This window comes from Meleagris gallopavo, chromosome 4, assembly GCF_905368555.1.
Source record: "Meleagris gallopavo chromosome 4, MGAL_WU_HG_1.1, whole genome shotgun sequence".
NCBI classification, from domain to species: Eukaryota; Metazoa; Chordata; class Aves; order Galliformes; family Phasianidae; genus Meleagris; species Meleagris gallopavo.
Window position 1 is genome coordinate 23,118,767 of NC_139407.1, and position 21,091 is coordinate 23,139,857.

At 36.6% G+C, this 21,091-nt stretch overlaps 1 protein-coding gene across 2 annotated transcripts in view; it reads left to right on the forward strand.

The window, feature by feature from the left end:
• Positions 1–21,091, forward strand: part of GALNTL6 (polypeptide N-acetylgalactosaminyltransferase like 6) — a 430,337-nt gene that overhangs the window by 358,230 nt on the left and 51,016 nt on the right. For both annotated transcript variants that reach the window (XM_085222467.1, XM_085222466.1), the window contains exon 7: positions 19,606–19,723. In XM_085222467.1, coding sequence (XP_085078593.1) covers positions 19,606–19,723 — 118 coding nt within the window. The remainder of the gene's footprint in view (positions 1–19,605; positions 19,724–21,091) is intronic.

Sequence of the window (21,091 nt, forward strand, 5' to 3'; positions counted from 1 at the left end):
AATGAGAATTTCTTTGGAGTAGATTTCATCTGTTGGTAACAGTAAAGGAGGAGAAATACTGTTTGTTAAATCTGCTCATAGCAGCAACTCTCCAGTATGATAACAGCTGTGGAAAGGGCAAATGCAATCTCAGAGCTTGTTTTGCCATAACTCATGGCCCTTCAAGGTTACAGAATATTTCAGAACCTCAGCTAGGCCCTACTCCTGTTCCTCACAAGTTAGGGGATAATTTAATCTCAGCTTAAAATGGAATGTCGTTCTTCTATTTCCTTTAGGTACAGAAGCCTTTTCCTCATTTCCCCCGGGAGAAGGGTAGAACAGAGAATAAAGAGACACAAAATTACAACTTAGGGTATTTCTTTATACTTTAATTTTCTCCAAAGGCTTTACTGTCTCTTCCTTCATGATGGTACATTCATCTGTGAGAGTGGATGTCAGATCCTTGCTAGCTGCTCCTTAAACTTTTCTGACTGACATTTCTACTGAATTGACTTAATTTCTACTTAATTAGTGAATTTCTGGCCTCGGGAATCTTCCTGTTAAGGATGCATTTGTAATTTCAGCGACTGGAAGGAATATTAATAGTACAGTCTCTCTGGTACTCATATAAAAAATAATTACAGTAGAGTGCATGGAGAAGAGAAACTAGAAATGTGATGCTTGTGCTGAGTAACACTAGCCTTCCTGCGCACACGAGATTCATTTCACAGAGACTTAGCCTGGGTACGCCCCATTAGGTGCATCCACAGAAAAGTCATGCAAGCCATTTAGAATTAAGTATCTGTTTTTACAGAAGCTCATGATAAGCAATGCTAGAATTGAGACACTAAATGAAGTAGGTTTCTTCTAAATGTTTTGCTCTGAGCAGTTTCTTCACAATTGTACAGAAATAAAACAAAATAGAAGTGTGCCCTGAATGGAAATACAGCTATAACCAGCTGGAAAACAAATTTTCCAGAAATGTGGAAGATAACTGAAAGAAGCTTAAAAGGCACTTTGCTCTATATCTGTAAATAACAGGCACCGGCAGAAATATTAATTACCTAGTAAGACAACAGCTGTAGTTCTCAAGACAGCTTATTTTCAATTGGTTTCAATAATTCTGAAACTTTAAATGAATTCAAAAATTTCTATATGTTTTGACATTCTAGACATGGAATCCAAAGTACTTTAAGAGCTGAAATGAAGCAGAAATACATGGAGTTCAACCCATTAAGCGAGACTGTTGAGCTTCCTGTTACTTGACAAAATCAGAATTGATGTCTCAAAAATCTCTGCAAATATTTGTCCTTCTGGAAATGGATTGTACACAGCTAAGTAGCCAGGTTGTTTAAATGTATGTGATCCATCAGATAACTCCTAGTCTGTCTCTAAAGAGAAATTAGCCTTCATTTTGATGCACTTCTTCAGCCTCTTCTCATCTATTCTCAGATTCATAACTCCTCTGACTATTTTGGCACAGCTAAGTTTCATTTCTCCTTTTTCTGAATAGAGCTGGCCAGATTTGTATGCATTCTCATACTGCATGCGATCTTCATCAGTGCTATTGATCTGTACCTGTGGCTGAAAAGATGTCCACTGATAGATCTTAAAGTTGCATTTGCCCTTTCCAAAGCTAATCCGATACTCGTTTCACCCATTCCTGAACTCTCTGACCTGTATATCTCAGTTATTTGGAATGGCTATTACTGCAGAATATCAACTGATCCACTCTTGGTTCCTATGAGATAATGGGCAGAAGATGTACAGAAGAGCACCAGGATGAGATGTATCTGAAAGGTTCCCTTTGATGTTTCTCCTCCAATACTTGAGTCCATTTTCATTCAATAAGTGCTGATGGTTTTTCATTTTCTCTAATGAAGCTTGAAATTAACATAGCTTTTTGTTTATTTTCCTATTTGCAGCAACATCATTGATAGTAATAGCATAGCACTGGGAATAGTTCTTGTAAAGCTGGGGGATGGAAGTGAAAAGTATTTTGGATTGGCCCTGTATCTATATAGCTAATATTTTATATATCTGCATTTAAACTGCTGTTTGTCTGGGGAAAGGCAATTCATGTGAATCTAAGTTGCAAACTATTTTGACTCTCAACACATATGCAGTTTTATGAAAAAGCTCAAGTAAACACAAATTCTTTAATTTTCTTATTGTGATTTGCATAGCCTGGAAAAATACTCAGTAAAATGGAAGAATTATAGCAGTTCATGAATCTGAAAGTTTTGAGAACTATAGATGAACTTACTCTACTGATGAGCAAGATGTTAGTGAGTAGATTTTACCAGCTGGAAGTCTGAGAAGAGATGACTAGCGTTTTGATATTGAAAATACATTCTGAAACTTGTATATCTGGTATCTACTTAGATAAACTTGGTGTTCACTGTAAGGTCAGAGTCTGTTAATATTTACTTTGGAAAATTCTATTTTTCTGAACCTTTTTTTGTTCTATTTTTTTTGTCCCTGTAAGAATAAATTTAACAGTCTACCTTACAGAGATGTGATAGTAGTGGAAAAATACTTAGGTACCTATAATCCATTTTTCAAAGTTAAGTATTCCAACATGAAAAATGTACTGGTTTGGAGATTCTCTTGTTGGGGCTGAATAAAGAGGCAAAAAATCTGTAGATGAGAACAATAGGTAGAGCAGCAGTAGCTCATGGCAGTGTCAGAGCAGAACTGGTATCTAAAGTGCTGTCAGATTTGTTAGCTAAAATAGACCACTAGGGATTTTCATGACAGCTTTCTCTTCTGCACATTTGATATTCTGTATTTTTGAATTATTCAGCCTTGCTCCTGCTAAGTCAGATAGTGTCTCTGGAGCGTAATTATCTTAGCAGTGGTTTAAAAAAAAAAAAAAAAAAAAAAAAAACAGGAAAAAAGGAAGAAAAAAAAAAACAATTATATATTCATTGTTTTTTGAATACTTGGAACAGGAGTTTAAGATACCAACTATAATTCACAGGGGTTCTCCCAACCCCTACCTAGAGGTTCAGTGACATGTGAGAGATGTGGGAAGCCTGACTGCCCGTGAAGACTGAGGAAGTCAGGTGTCTGCTAGAAGGAAATGGCATTTCAGGATGGGGAACTTTGAGAGCATTTGATTGGATATCTAGATGTTTCAATCTCGGTCTCGTGGTATGTCAGAGTATTCCACATTGAATAGGCTTGTTCAGCTAAAAAGCATTGTTCTTTTTGGCAGTCATAATGTAACTCTGACCTATGGCAAAATGTACTCTCCGGGATTCAGACTGCATAACCTCTGTATTTGCTGTGAATTATATACCTGGGAGAAAAAGGCTTTGCTGCTGGTCCCCTGTATGTGAGCTCACATTTTTTGTCTGTTTAAAAAAAAATTCATCATCAGTGTCTGTATCAGATGAAGTGAACTCTTGAGGTATTCTCTACAAGACTGTGGGCATCCTTCAATATTTTTTTTTCTCTGGATTGAAAAAAAGTTTTAAGAAATAAAATGAGAAATTTATTTTGTTAATTCCTTGCACACTTTGTGAAAAGAAATTACTTTTTGTTTGCTTGATCTTTTACTGGGAGTTTTTAAAGTTTATCTTTCTTGAAAAGTTTTGTTTGCATTGCAAGATTTAGTGTATATTTTATCAAAGCGTCCAACCCGAGAAGAGAGAGTGAATTTAAGAGAGGAAGCTAAGACAAGCTGTTTACTAGAGATGCATGTGTTAAAGCTAGGAACAGGGTAGAATTTAGTATAATAATTGCAGGTCAGTCAGTCCTGTCTAGATGGAAGTCTTAGACATTCTGGATTTTGATATTTTGAACTGTTGTTATTACCTGAGGAACTGAAGAAGGAAATAGTGCTTTGCCTTGGTAATACAGGACATAAAGGGCTGTGCTCTTTTTTATTGCTGGTTGTCAGTGGTAGTGCATGTGCTTTTTGAAGCTCTCTGCATTTGAGTTTGTCTTGAATTTGTCAACCGTCCAATTCTCTACAAACTGTCTCACATTAAACTTAATACACTGTGGTGCTAAAGTGTTAAATTCAAACAGAAATGTCCACCAATTTTTGCTCCTACCTCTCACACCGTCTTCCCCCATTTTTTTCAGTTATCTTTCTCTCTTAAGATTAACTAATCTAAATGAATTGATTAATCAACTCTTTAGAAAAAAAAATTAGCATTTCCTAAAATATTTTTAGTCATTTAGCTGTTGTGCATAGATGTAAGGAAACAATACAAAAATGAATACCCTAGTATTTAATGTCAGCTGCAATATTCCCCATTTCCATTTAGGTTGTTGCATACACAGCTTCATTATCTCAAAAATGCACAGAAGTTATAGTTCTATTTTCTGTACACAGGCCTTATTAGAAAGCAAGTGAGCAGCTGTATATTTATGCTGATGCAAGGAGAGCTACTAATATTGTGCTGGGTGATTTGGTTGGATGGGCACAACAAACAAACTCAGTATTTGGAACTTTTTATCCATGCAGATAGACTTCAAAATATTATTAACTGAATGATCTTAAGTGACAAGGATATGCAGAGAAATATGCTTTCAAGTATTTCATGAGCCTAAAGAGAAGCTTACTTCAACTGGTAAAATTTTTAATACAAATCCTGATATTATGAAAACAAATGGGAACAATCAGAGAAGTTAGTATAACATCAAATCAGAATCTTTGTGTTTTATCACAACCAGAAGTAAACTGATTTTACTTCAGTGATTACTGAGTAGAACATCCTGGAGGTTGAAAGCCAAATGAACCATCTGTCCCTATTTGTTGCCTGCAGGAGTGATGTCAGAGTTGGCTTCAGGGCCAATCCACTGTTCTCCAGGGGAAGTGCTCAATGCCATCATTCTGAGTACTCCTTGCAGCCATGATTTCCTGCCCTGAAGATAGGATTAGCACTCTGATAGTAGCAGTGACAAGCAGAAGACACGTGCCAGGGAAAAGTTCTCTGAGATGGAGATTGGGTAGCTGCAGCTTCCTGACCTCCTTCCTGAACTGGTGAGATTCATAGCATAGAGTTGTTTGAGTTGGAAGGGATCCTTACGGGTCATCTAGTCTTAACTCCTTTGCAGTGAACAGGGACACCCACAGCTCAATCAGATTGCTCAGTGCCCTCTCCAGCCTGATCTTGAATGTCACGAAGGATGGGGCAGCCACCACCTCTTTGAGCAACCTGTGTCAGTGCATCAACAACCTCTCTGCAAAAAACTTCTTCCTTATATCCAATCTAAAGTCCAAATTAGAGTCTTTGAACATGGATTGAAAATCAGAAAAATTACTAAATAGTCCACTACAATCCAATGCTACAGTTGTAGTATTATTGCAGTCTTTGACCTGCAATAATTGCTATTCACAGTAGTTGGCATCAAGCAAAGGCAGTGTGAAGCAGTCAGTTCACTTCTACACTGCCAGAAACATTTGTTTCTTCAACACTTCATGTTTTAAGAAGTGCTATATAAAATTAAAGCATTGGTGGTTTAAGTGATAGGAGTAACCTGTAAAAAGGTTTGATATGCTGGCATATATGTAAAATGGTCATAACGCTCTCACCTGTACAAGTTTGAATACTGCTCTGAGAGAATGGTTTATTTAACAGCAAGAATGGTTCTTGTGCCCAATTGTTTGTTTTGATACAAAATCTGCATTTTCCTGGAAGAGGAGTGGTTAGTGATTTACTGACCGTCATCACTGAGCTTAATTTAGTAACTGAGACATAGGGAGGAGCATTATTAATTCACTGAAGTACTTCATTTATGTGTTTGTGAAGAATATAAATAACATAATAATTAAAACTTGCAAGACTTTAAATAATAGGAAGTGTTGAACTTTTAAAAGTGCTATTTTAAATATATAGTGTTACGTACTGAAAAGTAATTTGAGCAAAAATTCAAAGAGTATATTCAAACCTGAGGCACATGTCATATTGTATTTTGAGGGATATTTTAAATATAACTTTCTGCACAGTAGACCAGAAAGCATTTTATTTGGTATTCTAAGTCCATCTTTTACAAACAATGCTTCTTAAAATAAGGTGTTCTCCGCAATTAACTAGGCCAGTGTGAATCTAGGATGCCTCATTGCACTGATGCTGGAGGAAGAGGACCCAGGTAGAAGTGTAGTGGCTGAGGAAAGACCTCCACATGTATCAATTTCTAAAAAAATACCTTTGGAAGAATTGTTTTTTAAATGATGATTTGTACCACAGACAAGCCATGGGCTTTCTGAGAATGGCTTATTCTCCTTTTTTGTTACTTCAGCAATAAATTGTGTGATGACTTTTTGTAAGAAAATATGTTAAAAAGATCTTACATTAATCTCCTCTTAGAGTACAAATTAATTATGCTTCATCAATGAAACTCTATAGTTACAAAACTAAAATGAAAATTCTACATGCAAAAAAAAGTTATTGACTATATTCCTTTCTGTGAAGCAAGAGCTTTTTATTACTTCACGCTATTTGTCAATGTGGTACATACTTGTTTCTGAATATATGGTTGTTGTCTTTTGTCTTGATAATGAAATATGTTTGCACATTGAATGGATCTTGACAGTGGAGTGAGCTTCATTATTCCTCAGAGATATGAAAATCTACTGTAGGAATATAGGCTTGGTTGCATAGTATTTATCATGTGGACACCATTGCTCATGGCAACAGGAGTTTGTGGATGCTGATATTAGTCTCTTGGAGTTTTACATCTTTATTCTTAGTGCACAGTGAATAATGTGTTGATCTTGAGGAGCTACCAGAACTGTGTATGTGGATCTTTGGCTGGCATCTTCTCTGTACTTCCAGAGTTCCTTATGTTATAGAAGCAAAAATAGGAAAATTCACCAATTCATAATCTTCTTCACAGCCATTACTGCAGATGGTACCTATGTGGATCTGTGTTCTACTGCAATCTCCTTTAAAAACTAAGCACCAAAAAGACAGTACTCTTCTTGCCTTGATGCTTTTTGATTTCATACATTCCTCAGGAAGTGAAATCGAGTCTCAAGGTGAATTTCTTTTCTGTAAGATCGTTTTGCATAGGAAGATGGACTACGCTGTGCTTTCCCCTTGGAAATGCAGATGTATGCACAACCCCTAGATTAATGGAATGGTATCTAAAGGCTGTCAGTACAGTGATGCATGAGGGAAGAAACCACTAATCCAGCACATGCTGTGCCAGGTTGCTTGAAGCTGCTTCCTGCACTCCAAAAAGAGAGGCAACATAGACAGAATGCTGACCTCTGTGAAACTCATTTTTTTCTGAGGAAATGTACTCAGTCTTTCTTTCTTACTATTACTCATTATCAAGAAATTATATCTTCCAATCAGATCAGGTCTTGGCCTCCAGAAATAGTTGCATCCACAAGTGATTGAAGGATGCTGTCAGAACTCCACTTCACCTGACCCCAAAACACAGCTTAGTTTTGACTGTATTGCTTTTCTTCCTCCACTGAGGCATTAAGCTTCATCAGTAAACACAATTGTGAATGAATGGCGTTCTTTTAACAATACATGGAAGCAGATTTTTTCCCTTTGGCTTGTTTGCTTTCCCACTCACTTCTAATATTATTTGTTAATGGAATAGCAGCTTCTGTAATTACAGGGGAGGCATAATTCTGCTTTTAAAGTGTAGTCATGAGGGGAAAATATTTGCAGTGTTCTGTTTCATTTTATCTTTATTTATTGAACAGCATCCTGCATATAGCTTCAGAAGGAAAGCTATAAAAGAGATTCTGTCAACGCTAGTAATTTCAGTCTTTGACCTGCAATTCCGTGTTTTATAATACTTACTTGTGCTGCAATTTGTATTTAATTGTGTTTGAGAAACCTCATGCATAATGTTCTTCCTTTAAATCTTTCATTAGTTTTATTTTCTTTCTAACAGAATGGTTGAATGCTACAGCAGCTGCTTTGCAACTATAATTCTTCTCTCTTGTTACTGATAATGACAGCCAACAATTTACTGTGCATATGAAGTTTGGTTATGAGTTGTTGTATAAAGTTTTCAGAAAAACATTTTCTCAAGCATAGGAAAACAAATGTCAGGCAGACCTAATTACTGTTCTTCCGCACACCTCCCATAGGCTCTTCTCTTCTGCTAGCTGGAGATGAGTTGTTTGAAAATGTACTCATTGGCAAAGTACTCAGATCATCCCAATTTCCATTTCTGTTTAGCTGGCAATTGGTGAATACTTTTACTCTAGAAAGTAAAGGAAAGACTGCCTTATGCGGAGGGAATGTAATCTGGTGCTGAGATTGAGAGCCTGAAAAGAAAGGAAGTCATAATGACAGCGTGGGCACGAACATCACTTACATCCTTTAGAAACATACAGCTTTATTTAGTTCATGTGATCAGTATTGACCCTGGCTATTTTCATTGAATCTCTCACTGTAATCTCAAAGTTCAGAGGCAGACTACTGAGTGGTACAAACTAAGGTGATATAAGTGTCTGCAGGGCTAAAATGAATTCCTGTGTTGAGAAGTTCCTTGAGAAGGTCAGATTAAGCAGTTTGACTCTAGGGGAAGTAGACGATGTGAGGTGTGAAGCCCATCTGTACATTGGCACTGGGGTGGGTTATAACATCGCTTTTGTCTACCAAGATTCAGTTCACACTTTCAAGAGCAGCTTTGTTATTTGGGAACATGAAGCTGGCAAACAGTAAAACCACTCATTGTGAACTGAGGACCTTGAAGTAACACTGGCACTCCTCTTTGAATCTGCTTTTGAAGTATTTCCATGCAGAGCTAAAAACTTGTTGGATGAGATGCTCTGAGCACTCTTTGTGTAGTCTGTAAAATAATCACAGTATTACCAACTCCATCCTTTGAATATCATCTGTCCAGTGAGATTACCTATCAGTAGCCATCCAGACAACACAGAGAGAACTGTCTATCTCGGTGTGCTGTGATGGATGAGATGAGATGAAACTACAGCTTCCCCTGGTTACCTATGTTACCTGCTAACTGCCATAGGTAACAAGAGATTAATCTGATTACTTTGTTATTAAGGATTTGCTTTTTTCTGTTTTTCTGTTTTCTTTTTTCTGTGAAGTCATGACACTAGAGCCTTTGTAGATAAGTTGCAAGAGTCATCATTAGTGTCCAGCTTATCCTGTTGCCAGCTCAGGATTTGTTACGGCTTTTGTGTTTAAGTTAAATTAGAAAATTTAAGTCTGAAATGATAGGGCTTGCACATGAAGATTTTTGGAAATGAGTCAGAATGACTGATCACCTCAATTTTTCCCAACTGTACAAATGTTTCTTAAAATAAACATATAACTTATTTTATCCCTAAATGTATGTCACTCTAAAAGTAATGCCTCCTATTTATTCTCTTGGAAACAACAACAGATACAAACGCAATAACGCTGTTTGATAAAGCAAATTCTCATCTACAGAACACTCTTTTTCTTCATGGTAGCATGGTAATTAGCTATACATTTTCACCAGCAATGAATAAGAGCTACATGTGTAAAAATCTGCATGGCCATCCCGAACATGACTTGCCTTTCACATCACTGTCACCACAGCTAAAACACACCACCCACCACCTCACTGTGCTTACATCCACTGTTTGATCTCCATAAATGTTATGCAAGCATCAGTGAATGTCAGTGGGTGCCATTTTTTCCACGTGGAGGAATTCATTGACACACCTTTGCTTCATATGCACTTCCATGTCAGATGCCATTCTGTCAGGCTGCCCCTCTACTGCCATCTGTCACATGGCAGCAACATGAAATGAGGTATTGGTGGGAAGGTTCAACCTCTACTGCTGTGCCAACAGAATAAACTAGGAGGAATTATTTTTGGAGGTGCTGTTGTGTATGTACATCAGAATTCCCGTTTCTAGCCCTGAGACCAATGTGCCTTGGAAAGAATGGTTTGCACCAGAGCCTGTGCAAATCATCACAGCTCTGTGGAACACTCATTATCTTCCTTCAGGGTTAGAACTCACGCACAGCAGCATAATTTCACTGGTAGTATGTTGTGCAAACACTTCAACCATCCAAAGAGCTAACTGCAGATATACAAGACATTCCTTGGAATCACTGAATCATGTATTCAGTGATAGAGATTTCTAGTTGCTCACCTACAGATGTGACCATTTATCAGTAAGTAGGGTAATAATTGTACTTGTGGCACATATGTATTTATTTATAGGAAAAGAAAAATATGATATTTTGGTGGGAATATTTTCCTCTCAGCTGTATATTAAAATGTTCAGATAGCTGAAAGAGTTTCTAACAGAAGTGAGCATTTACAGCAGCAATCAACAACTCTCACCATCAGAGTATTTTACTAGCAGTTAATGAAAACTGACTGTACTCTAACATTACTTTTGAAAACAACCAGTTCATATCCAAATCCTGAAAGCAGAACACTAGATATCACTCTCTGTGAGGGAATAGAAAAGCTATTGGTTGTCTTCTGCAATTCCTAACAGTTGAAAACCTCAAAAATATTAATCTCCTTTAGATCACATTGTATTCTCTGTCTCTTTATTGCTAGGCACATTTCCATGCACTTATAATACAGAGTGAATGAGCTTATGCAAGTGTGGAGAGCTATCCCTAGACAAGACTTTCATTTTATTATTTTTTTTATCAAGTAGAGATTTTTTTTTAATGTGATTTGTTATGATGATAACACAGGAGGATTCATTTCCGTGGGTTTCCACAGCCCTACCTGTCCATCATTACACAACAACATCAAATTAAAAGCATATGCTGTTGTGGGACAGTGAAGTGCTCAACCTCATCAGCTTTCAGTTCCTACATCCCTTACTGTGAAGTGATTTCCAGTGTTTTTCTGAAAAATTACTTTCACTGTTTCATGGATTTTATGAGAGAATATTGTTGCACCTCTGGTGCAGACAGAGAAAACTCCAACTCAGTTAAATCTCCATGCCTCCCTGTTACCTTCCCTTGTAGTGTAACATAGCAAATTACGGATCCTTAATAATTAGCAAGGATGCATGTTGGAATCCATTTCCAGGATCTCAGCATTTCTTTGGCTGCATACTTGCCTCTTCAGGCATTTGGTTTTGGTTGTTGTTTTTGATTCCTTCTTGTAGCATAATGAGAATGTTCTTGAAGATGTTGACCGGTAGTAAAAAACGTGTGGCCTACCCTTTCAAAACAATGGCACAAGGCTGCGTGTGCTCCTGTCTTCTTTTGTAACACTGTGCAATCATTTCAGGCTTCTGCATTAAAAACCTAAAGATATAAATGAAGTATTATAATTGCCTTTTGTCCCCATTCCCTGCTTGAGTTTGAAGCAGTGCGCATGTGCAAGGGTAGAGTAGGGCAGTTGCTGACAGTACTTCTGAAGGGCTGATCAAAGCAATAATTTTAGCCACGTACCCTGTTCTGTAGCAGATCACAGGCCAAATCATAACTATGTATCTCATCCTCTTAGCAAAGTGTGAGGGCTCTGTCTGCTCACATCAGGATGACCATGAGCAGTTTGTAGAACCCTGGAGAAACAGCTGGTTCCATCTATGTGGGAATCAGAGGTACCTTAAAAGATTTTGCCAAGGAATTGGGGTGGGTTATTGGAACTATGCTTCTTTGCAACTTAGAAATATTCTGGAAACGACCCTCACTAATTGTTCGGTGTACTCTGGAATGGGAGCAGGGGGGTGAACAAAAAAAGGTAATGCACTGAAACTTTTGTTGCCATTTCCTTGTAGCGCTTTAGTAATTCCTTACATGCCCATCTGAAGCATTCATTGTCAAAACTTCAGCCTGGATTACTGCAGGAACGCCATTAAAAAAAAGGCTTCTTTTTCATTTGGAATTTAGGAAAGTTTGTCTGCCTTGTTTGTCTTTTTCAAAGTTTTCCAAGTGTTGTGAGTATGCTTGCAGTACTATACAGTGGGATCTATCGTTGTCAATAGAATGAACTCTTTTTCTCATTTGCCAACCATAAAAAGTCTGAAGCAGCTGTAGTAATGATGGCAGAGAAGATGTCGTAGGCCAGATAGGCACAGCCCTGGTGGTCCTGCCTACAGAGCAGATGCTGTCGTGAGCAGTGCTGCTGGCACCCTGCATTGCCCAGATATCCTAGCCTGCTTGTGAGGTTGTTCTGGGAGGTGGAGGAAGTGCAAAAAGAGCAGTTTGTAATCCCTGGCTGTGAAGTCAATTTTATTAATTGTGTGCAAAACTAGCTTTCCAAGCTGCGGCGCCTTTCAATTTTCTTTAATCTGGAATAGAAACAGAATTTTTTAGAGTTATAGAAATTGGAGCCACAGGGATACAGTAAACAGAAAAGCTTAATCAAATCACCTCTAACATTTAACAGCAGACTGCTGACCAGTGAGATTTGTTATCATTATTTAGCTAGGAATGTCTGTAGGGAAGACGTGGGAAGAAAAGGTCTAAATTCAAGGGCTATTTTGGAAATTAAAAAAAAATATATCAGAGAACCTATGTTTGGTCCAGTGGATATGTTTTAAGGAGCAATCATTTTTAATAAAGTTAAAAATTTCTCCCTGAACTTTGCTTATGATGCTATATTGCATTATGTAAATAAATGAAGCAAAAGTAAGCCCTGGTAAAGGAAGATAGTTCTTTGGCTTATACCTCTACGTTTAAAGAGAAGATAACATTGTAATTGGATAGTAATTCCATTTAGCTACTGCCCACATATATTCTGAGAGAACATCCTCGAAGGTTGCGATGGAATTTAATGAACTGTTGTTATTGCTAATGTTTTGGGGGCAGTGATGGAGCTGCTGTACAACCGGTGACCCACAGAAATGCTTCTGGCCTTGTTCTTTATTTGAAAACAGAAGTTTTGTCTCAAATGAGATGTCAGTTTACCTGAGTATTCCCTTCCTTAGACATAGATTTCTTTGTTAGCATGTACAGATTTTTCCTGTTTAAAACTAAGATGTACAACCAGTTTAGAATAGTGGTACTGGCATTAAAATACTAGCCTCACGTTTTATAATAATGTAGAGGAAAATAGATGATAGTAGGAGATTCATTGTGCCTTCAGCTGAATGGCACAGGCCTTTGTAATCAAAACAAATGGATTTTCACAAGAACCAGAAGCAGGGTGACTTCCTACACTTGCAAATTTGTTAGGCTGTGCAAACCATTACTTATCTGTTTGAATTTTGACATTGAATTAACTTTAAATGCAGAATGTTGTGTACTGGCTTTTTGTACTGACAATCTGAGAAGGAATATATTCTTTAAAATATACATATATATGTGTGTATATATATATATATCTTTTTAGACATGGTTCAAAACTGAATTTTACAAAAAGCCAAGAGGGCTAATGTAAGTCCATATTTTAGGGACAGCTGGTAATATTTTGCCTCAGGTGTATCTTTATGTTTACATTTAATGGTTTTTGCTGCAGTTAAGCTGCATGTATCCAAGATCTCTGTCCTCTCATGACAAGAACATGACTCAGCAGAGGTGCTGCTCTCAGCTCTCCTTCCCAGAATGTTGTGTTTGTGCACTGGACTCATTTCTTTAGTACAGCTTGAAGCATAGTATTCCAACTTTTCTTTTCTTTGTCAGTTTTATCCTTCCAAACATCTTTGCCTGTAGAACATTTCCAGAACCTTTCATTTTCATGTTTCAGCATGATAATTTTTGCAGACCAACCTCCTTAGTTTGATTACTGTAGCATTAATTCAGATAGATTTCCTTTGGATTATGAGAGGTAATTATGAGAGAGGGGGAACTCTTCTTTTCTGAGTCTTCCATCTCTACTGAATTGTCCCAGCTCTTCCACAGCTTCATTAATTTTCTAGATATGGGAGGGAAGGCTAAATGGACCTCAGCATCATTACCCATATAAAGGTTCATCACTCTTTTACAATATGATTTGTCAATGAAGTTTAGCAATATGCTAAGTAAAATATGCAAAATATTCAAAGGAGCCATGTGATTAGACTTTTATAAGTCTAACTTTTATAAAGGAGCTTCAAGTGCTTTTAGAACTTTGTTTGTGGCTGAATTTCTACAGCTGACTTTTTGACTGTTTCTTGGAGAAGAATAGGGCTTTATCTCAATATAAACCTCCCCCAAAATGAAAAATGTAATTGCATAGGATCTGGTGGATTAATTTTAAGTAATACAACTTGGCTGTTACGCATTTCAGGTCAATTATATTTTTGAATACAACTTGAGGTGATAGGTTATATAAAAACTAAGTGTGGTGCCTTTTTTTTTCTTACTTGTAAAAATATTTGCTTAAATATCTGAACATTGTTTATGTTTCTAAGCTTAAAGTGAATGAAGTGGATGTGGCGTTGAAGGACATGATTAGTGGGCACGGTGGGGATGGGTTGGTGGTTGGACTGGATGATCTTAGTGGTCTCTTCCAACATTCATGATTCTATGAAGTAACTGTACTGCCACTTTAAAAAGTTACATTACTGAAAGTGCTTGACGGTTACATAACACTTTCGTAATCTCCAACAAAGTTCACTATATGAGAATGAATATTTTTTAACAATTTTTTCAACTCCTGGTCATAGGAAATTTGCAGCATTTGGCCTCAGAAAGAGACCTTTGTTGCACTTTTTTTGTACCGACTGTTGGTTATGTGGGGCTACGTAAGTATGAGTCAAATTAGTCTTAATCTCCATTCTGTATAATATAGTTCCATCCTAGAATCACAGAACAGTTGAAATTGGCAAGATCTTTGGGTCACTCTGCTCCAACCCCTGCTCCAGCAGGGCCACCCAGAGCAGTTGGTCCAGGTCTATATCCACGTGGCATTGGAAGATTTCTCATTTGTAAGACACCTGTCTCATAAATGAATTATCACCTGTAAAGTAGTTAACGGGGTGTCACTGAGTAGATAGGTATGAAACAGACATACATACATGCAGGTATTAATTGTAGATAAGATGGGACAGTTTGCACTTGTGTTAAATCTATCCTCATATGATACATTTGGAAAGATATAGGGGAGGGAAAATTATTGTAATTTTCAATCTACTTAACAGTGACAATGGGATTATACAGTAGTATCTGCACAGCTGAATACAGCAACACAAATGCTACCTCCATTTATTCTGTGAAATTGTTGCCATATCTTACCATAAATATTCAGGACTTCAAACTTCCATACATCATAAGAAAAAGAACAGCTGGTAGCTTACAGTGTACTGTGATGACAGCTTTAAATTTGCAATGAATAAACTGCTGAGGTGCAAGCAGTATTTCTGGGGAACAAGTCAACTGAAAGACATACCCCTTCTGAAGACAATTGATCTGCCACATATTTTGGATACTGTTCTGAGACACTCAAAAATATGCCATGGGCACTGGAGATACAGTGTTTTGCAAAACCTATGTGATCATGTTAGAAAGTGGGCACAAAGTCATCAAATTAGGGGAGAAGTTTCGTAACCGCCTTTTTAAAATAGATGTCAATAAGACACAAGGAAACAGTGATGGGCAGAAACATGCAACGTAAAATACTCAGTGTATTTTAAAATCATTTAAAAATCATTTTAACATATTTATTTAAACAGTTAAGTATATAAAAGTTCATTCTTTTAATTTCTTTCTTGAAAAATTTAGCGATGTCAGTCTTACCTGCATTCATCTCAATTACATCATGTTTTTCTATTCACTATATAGAAATTGTCTTTCAGTTTGTCAGTTGAAGCAGCCTTTAAGCTCATACTTCTTCATTTGTTTTATTAACCTCTCTCACTTTGTAGCCTTTTGATCAACTCCTCTTCTTCATTTTTTATGCATCCACTTCATTTCTCATTAGTGTCCATATCTCTGTCTCTTATTTCACACATATATAAAATTTTAATTTTCAGTTGTTTTGGACCTTTTTATTATATAGAAGTATTGTCACATCTGTGGCTCCACAAGGTCACCCAGCACCGATGCCGATACCAGCTGAAATGTAGCTAGGCTTTTCTGTTCAGTAGTGCAGCAATCTTTAATAAGACTGGATTGTATGAAGAGATGTGTAGTGTAATACCCTGTTGTCTGGGTGCAATACTATCCCTGATCAAACTTCAGCAGTTCCGGGTAGGTAACTACTCTCAGTCCTTTCCAAAGTGCCCCAGAACACAGCAGCATCTCAACTAAGCAATGATCAATACACAGTATAAAGTTTTCTGTATGTTGAATAGTGGATGAGGAACACTGTGTTCACCTACTGACATTATTTGACACAAAATATGTGTCATATATTGGTCACCTTCTAGTCTGAGTGTCAGCATACCAACTGGAATGCTTCATCTAGTACAGGTGGTTTCCAGGTGCATTCAGGCTTGTTGTCAAAGCTCCTCTTCCATTTCACATTAGTGAATTCTTTAGCTTTGCTGTATATATCACTCTAGCAATGTAATGATTCCAAGCCTTCTTATGCAGTTCATTCATTTATTTGCAATATACTTCATTTGTTTCTAATGCAAATTCTTGCTCCTTTCAAGACTGTGTCATTCTTCCTCTTATCTTAAAAATTCATGGATAAATCTCTTTTCTTCCTCTGCATGTAAATTATGAGACATCAGAAAATTCTTCCCTGGCTACAGGAAGCTACAGTAGTGTTCTTTCTAGTACACCTTTTAAATCTGTATGCTATCTTTTCATGTTAAGCATTTGGCTGACTTCTCAGTGTATTTTCTTTTTGTGATAAATAACTTGGGTTTTTTTTTTTGTGCTAAGAAAAATCAAACTCAATTTTTGTCCAAGCATACCCATCAGTGCTGAGAAAATAGACATATCTTAGGCCATTTTTGGATCAGCTGAATACTACTTGCAGTACTGTTCATCCAGTGAATTTGTGAGTACTTTTCATGTGGAGGGTTTTTATAGCTATTTGAAAATTTAACAGCCTTAGCCTTTCCAGCTTTTTTGATGTTTTGGGAGTCCTTGTCCCTTGAAGTCTTTGACTAAAATTCTTTTACAGCTCCCCAGTATAATTATTCACATAATATTATGCTACAGTAGCTCAAGTCTGATTATTTAAGTGGCTGAGTAGGATGTTTCATGAAAAATGTCTTCTACAAGCATAGCTTTGTACTTGACATTTCTACTCATATATAAAAACCATTAAACAAGGCAGTAATTCTTCTCTTTCAGGCTCAGTGCAGTTATCATCTGTGTGAGTAATTCTATTGACTACATAAGGACTTTCCATATCTGTCAAGATTGTAGGACTGGATTCCTGTCTTCCTATTTTGGAGACAATTTAAGCCCTGTTCAGCAGTAGCTGCTTGTGTCACAGAGCAGAATACATATCCTGTGCTAAGTGGTCAGGTCCACACTGTTTATTGCTCATCCCTCTCCACTGAAAACCGGAAACCCATCCTGTTTTGTCCTCCCCATCACTTTTCCTGCAAACCAACAACTGTCAGAACATACTGTGAATAAGAATGAATAGAACAACACAATGTGATTTTATTTTTTTTTAAGTGAATGCAAGAAATATGAGTTTGCTGCTATTCCAGTCACTTGCAATAAAGGTTCAAAACTGTAATGAACTATTATTTAAATAACAAGGGGTTTCTTTACTCGGTATTACCCTTGGAAAATCTATAGATTAGTTTTAAAGTATCATTTGTAAGTATCTGCCAATTGTCTTGCTATTTGAAGTCTCTGGGCTTTTTTTTGGTCTTTTGTCTGATTCACCTGAGGGGACTGCCATTTCTGTAAGCCGTTCACTGTGTCAAGAGAAATGCTCATGGAAGTTAATAAATGTAAGAGAATTATAGAAAACCTGCATTTCCCCAGTGATTTCTGGGACTTCATTTCTTCTGCCCGTAAAGATTAAGGTTTTAGTATTTACCATGCAAGTCCATCTTTATAAAAGGGCATCTTGTTTTGATTATTTAGAACCTGGAGTCACAAAGGCTACCTTGTAATTAGATATATGTTGGTAGAAATGGAAAATGTATTGTAGTTGTCAGAATCGCCAGGGGAAGGTTTCTTATAAAAAGTCTATTGAATTTATTCATATGTGAAAAGAACAGTCAATATCTGAGATATGCGATGTCAATAAAAGTGAAATGTATTAACATACAGTCTATGTTACAGAGCATGGCCTTGCCAGTTAGAATATTTCAGCTTTGTTTCACAAAGCTACTGTGTGCTTTTAAAAACATAATCTCTAAAGGAAAATACAATTAATCTCTTAAAAACAGAACTCCCCAGTCATAAGAATGAATAGTTTAATAAAAGGGGTAAAAGTTTTATATATATAAGTTTTAGATTGCATATTAGAAATGAAAGGTGAAATATATGTAATGTTTTTCATCACTATGAATGTGGATGAGAGGATTGTTTTATGACATTTATGCTTGTGGGGATTCTCTGTCATCCCAACAGTGGCAAAATCCACCCAGCTGTCTGTTTGCTATTTTGGCTTGGATAAAAGATAGCATTGTAAAAAGTGATAAGGTAGAGAAGATACGGCAGAACATTATTCCATTAACTTGATATCCTTTTAATAAACATCTAGCTTACTGAAATACTTATCTGCACTAACTTACTACCAAATCCTAGATCAGTGGCAAATAATGGAATTTTTATTTGCCAGTGAGTTCTTCAGGGATTGTACTATCTGCTTCCACTCCTGCTAACAAACCACCAATAATAATTCAGAAAGAAAATGCCTCCTGGGGAGATAATTATCCTTCAGGGGCTGTAGTGCTACACATAGCATAATATCCAGTTTCATGTCTATTCTGATGAGAAAGTTCTACCAGAAGCTTTCTGCTTGCTGACAACGCGTTAGTAGAAATGTGTTCCTTTCATTGCCTTGCTCTAAAACTTCCAAGGCATGTATTGACACAAATTGGTGGAGCAGTTGGATTGAACTTTCTTCAGTTTGTTACCTCCTTCTTATTCAGTGTAAATCTCTTTGTACTCCTGTTCAAGGAATCAGCGAACGACATCAAAATCCCAAGAGCTGTCAATGTATTTACTTCATTAGAAACATCACTGTCTTCGTAGTGAAAAAAAATCATGCTTATAAATTTTAAATGCACCTTTTATGAATATCTACTAACACTAAACATCTCACTTGTTTTCTATACCGCTTGTGGAAAAGGATGAGTTAAAGATTCAAGTGAGTTTGAAATGTTTATTCATAGAGTGATGGTAAATTACCGCTTTGAGGCAAATTTTAGGAGTTTCAGATGCTCCTGTGAAAAAAGCAGATGTTTAACTCCCAGCAGTAGCTCTGTAGCTATTTACTTTTGTCTTTTTCTAGCCTGCACCTGTGAGACTGAAATGAACTGAAGAGTTTTGCTCACATTCAAATGTGAGTTGCTTCACATTTTGTACAAGGACTTCATTAAACACATTTGCAAAGTCTCTTTCTTTTGCTGTTAGGTGGATCTATTTAGTGATTAACCGAATTTGTTTATAGAAAGGGAATTTTTAGAAGGCTGCCTACTGTGCCCTACATAGCTGTTCCTATCACATTGCCTGTTTCTCAAAAAAGGTCAATAAAGGTAAATGTTGTTTGCAGTAAAGGTAACTGTGAATGCGCCTGCATTCACTTGCGCACACACACAGTCCTAATATCTTCATTATTGTTTTTCCATGTACATTGCCAATCTTTTCCATTTTTCAAGCACAGCATGATGATTCCTGTCATTCACTGTTTGTTTCACTTGCTCTTCAGGTCTCCTGTGATGGCTGGAGGTCTATTTGCTGTTAACCGGAAGTGGTTTTGGGAGCTGGGAGGCTATGATCCAGGATTAGAAATATGGGGAGGAGAGCAGTATGAAATCTCCTTTAAGGTAAGTCATCATGTCAGCTTATGTAATACTTCTTTACTTGTCAGGTTTTGTGCCTTTGGATTTTCATTTTTTTATGCTTTGTGATCCTGATAAGTTCACTAATACTCAGTTTTGTGTTTTAACTACAAAGAATTTAGTACAGTTCTTTTTCTTTAGAAATTTCCCCAAATTTCAAACAGAACTATGCCATAAACGTATGCTTCAAAAACTGTACAAAAATCACTGAGTGCAGTTTTCTCCAAGTGGTGGTAGTTTACCGCCATCGTGAAGCTTTACTTTGTCCCTTGTATCAAGTCCTCTCTACTTACCTTCCATCAGAGGCTGCACCTACTGAACTCCATCATGTTGAGGGTAGGCCCCTATAAGGTCAGCTCATGGAAAGAGAAAAAGAAAGTCATAGGAAGGAGAACCCTTTTCAACACAATCACTAGATCACTTGAGTTCTTACGAGCTGTTATTGGCAGGCCAGGTTTTCAAAATCAGTTGATTTTTTTAACTGCATTTGGATAATTAAAATGATAAAATTGTAATGTCAGAGAGTTTTCAAGTGCTGAAGTTATGTACAACCAGCAATCTTACATCCTCTATGTGGACATGTGTATTCAAATCAGTTGTTTGGCTTTTACATGCTGAGTTGAAAGCCTTGTTACCTTTTACATGTCAGATAGGTATTTTCATTAGTTTAATGAGGCCTAAATGCATAATTTTGAAAATTCATTTTCTTTTGTTCCAGTTTACTTAAAATTAAGAACTTTACCTAATAAAAATATTTTCAATTAGCTAATAGAATTTCATTATATAAATGAATTGAGTCAAACATGTCTGGATAAAGTTTGGATTTTTAATCAGAATTCACATTTAGCTTCAGGATCTTTCCATCCTATTTCCAAACTCCTACAGTGTAAAGCTTAGTAAATAAATTTAGTATGTCAATCATGACTAATATTGTACATATTGCTCTATCTGAATTTCAACAGTGATTAAAACAACAGAACTACGGCCATTCTATTGAATGAAACATACATCATGATCCTACACTGGACTGTCAGACTGTCTTTATTATGAGAATTATCAAAACTAGAAAAATTGTTTGTATTAACTGAACTACTCTCTAAATCATTTTTACACCACAGCAAAATAAAATTGGAAGGAAATCCAATAGTTAGAATAGTTTAGAATATATCAATTTACATTCTATCCAGATAAGTCATTTCAAAGTCAAATGTAAGTAGTCATTTGCAGCTGTAACAAGAGTTTCTGACAGGTCACCTAAGATTTTATTATCATATTCCATGTATTCTTTATATTTGTCATCACAAAGATTATAATTGTAATGCAGTCTAGACTTTGTATAGAAACCATGGTAAC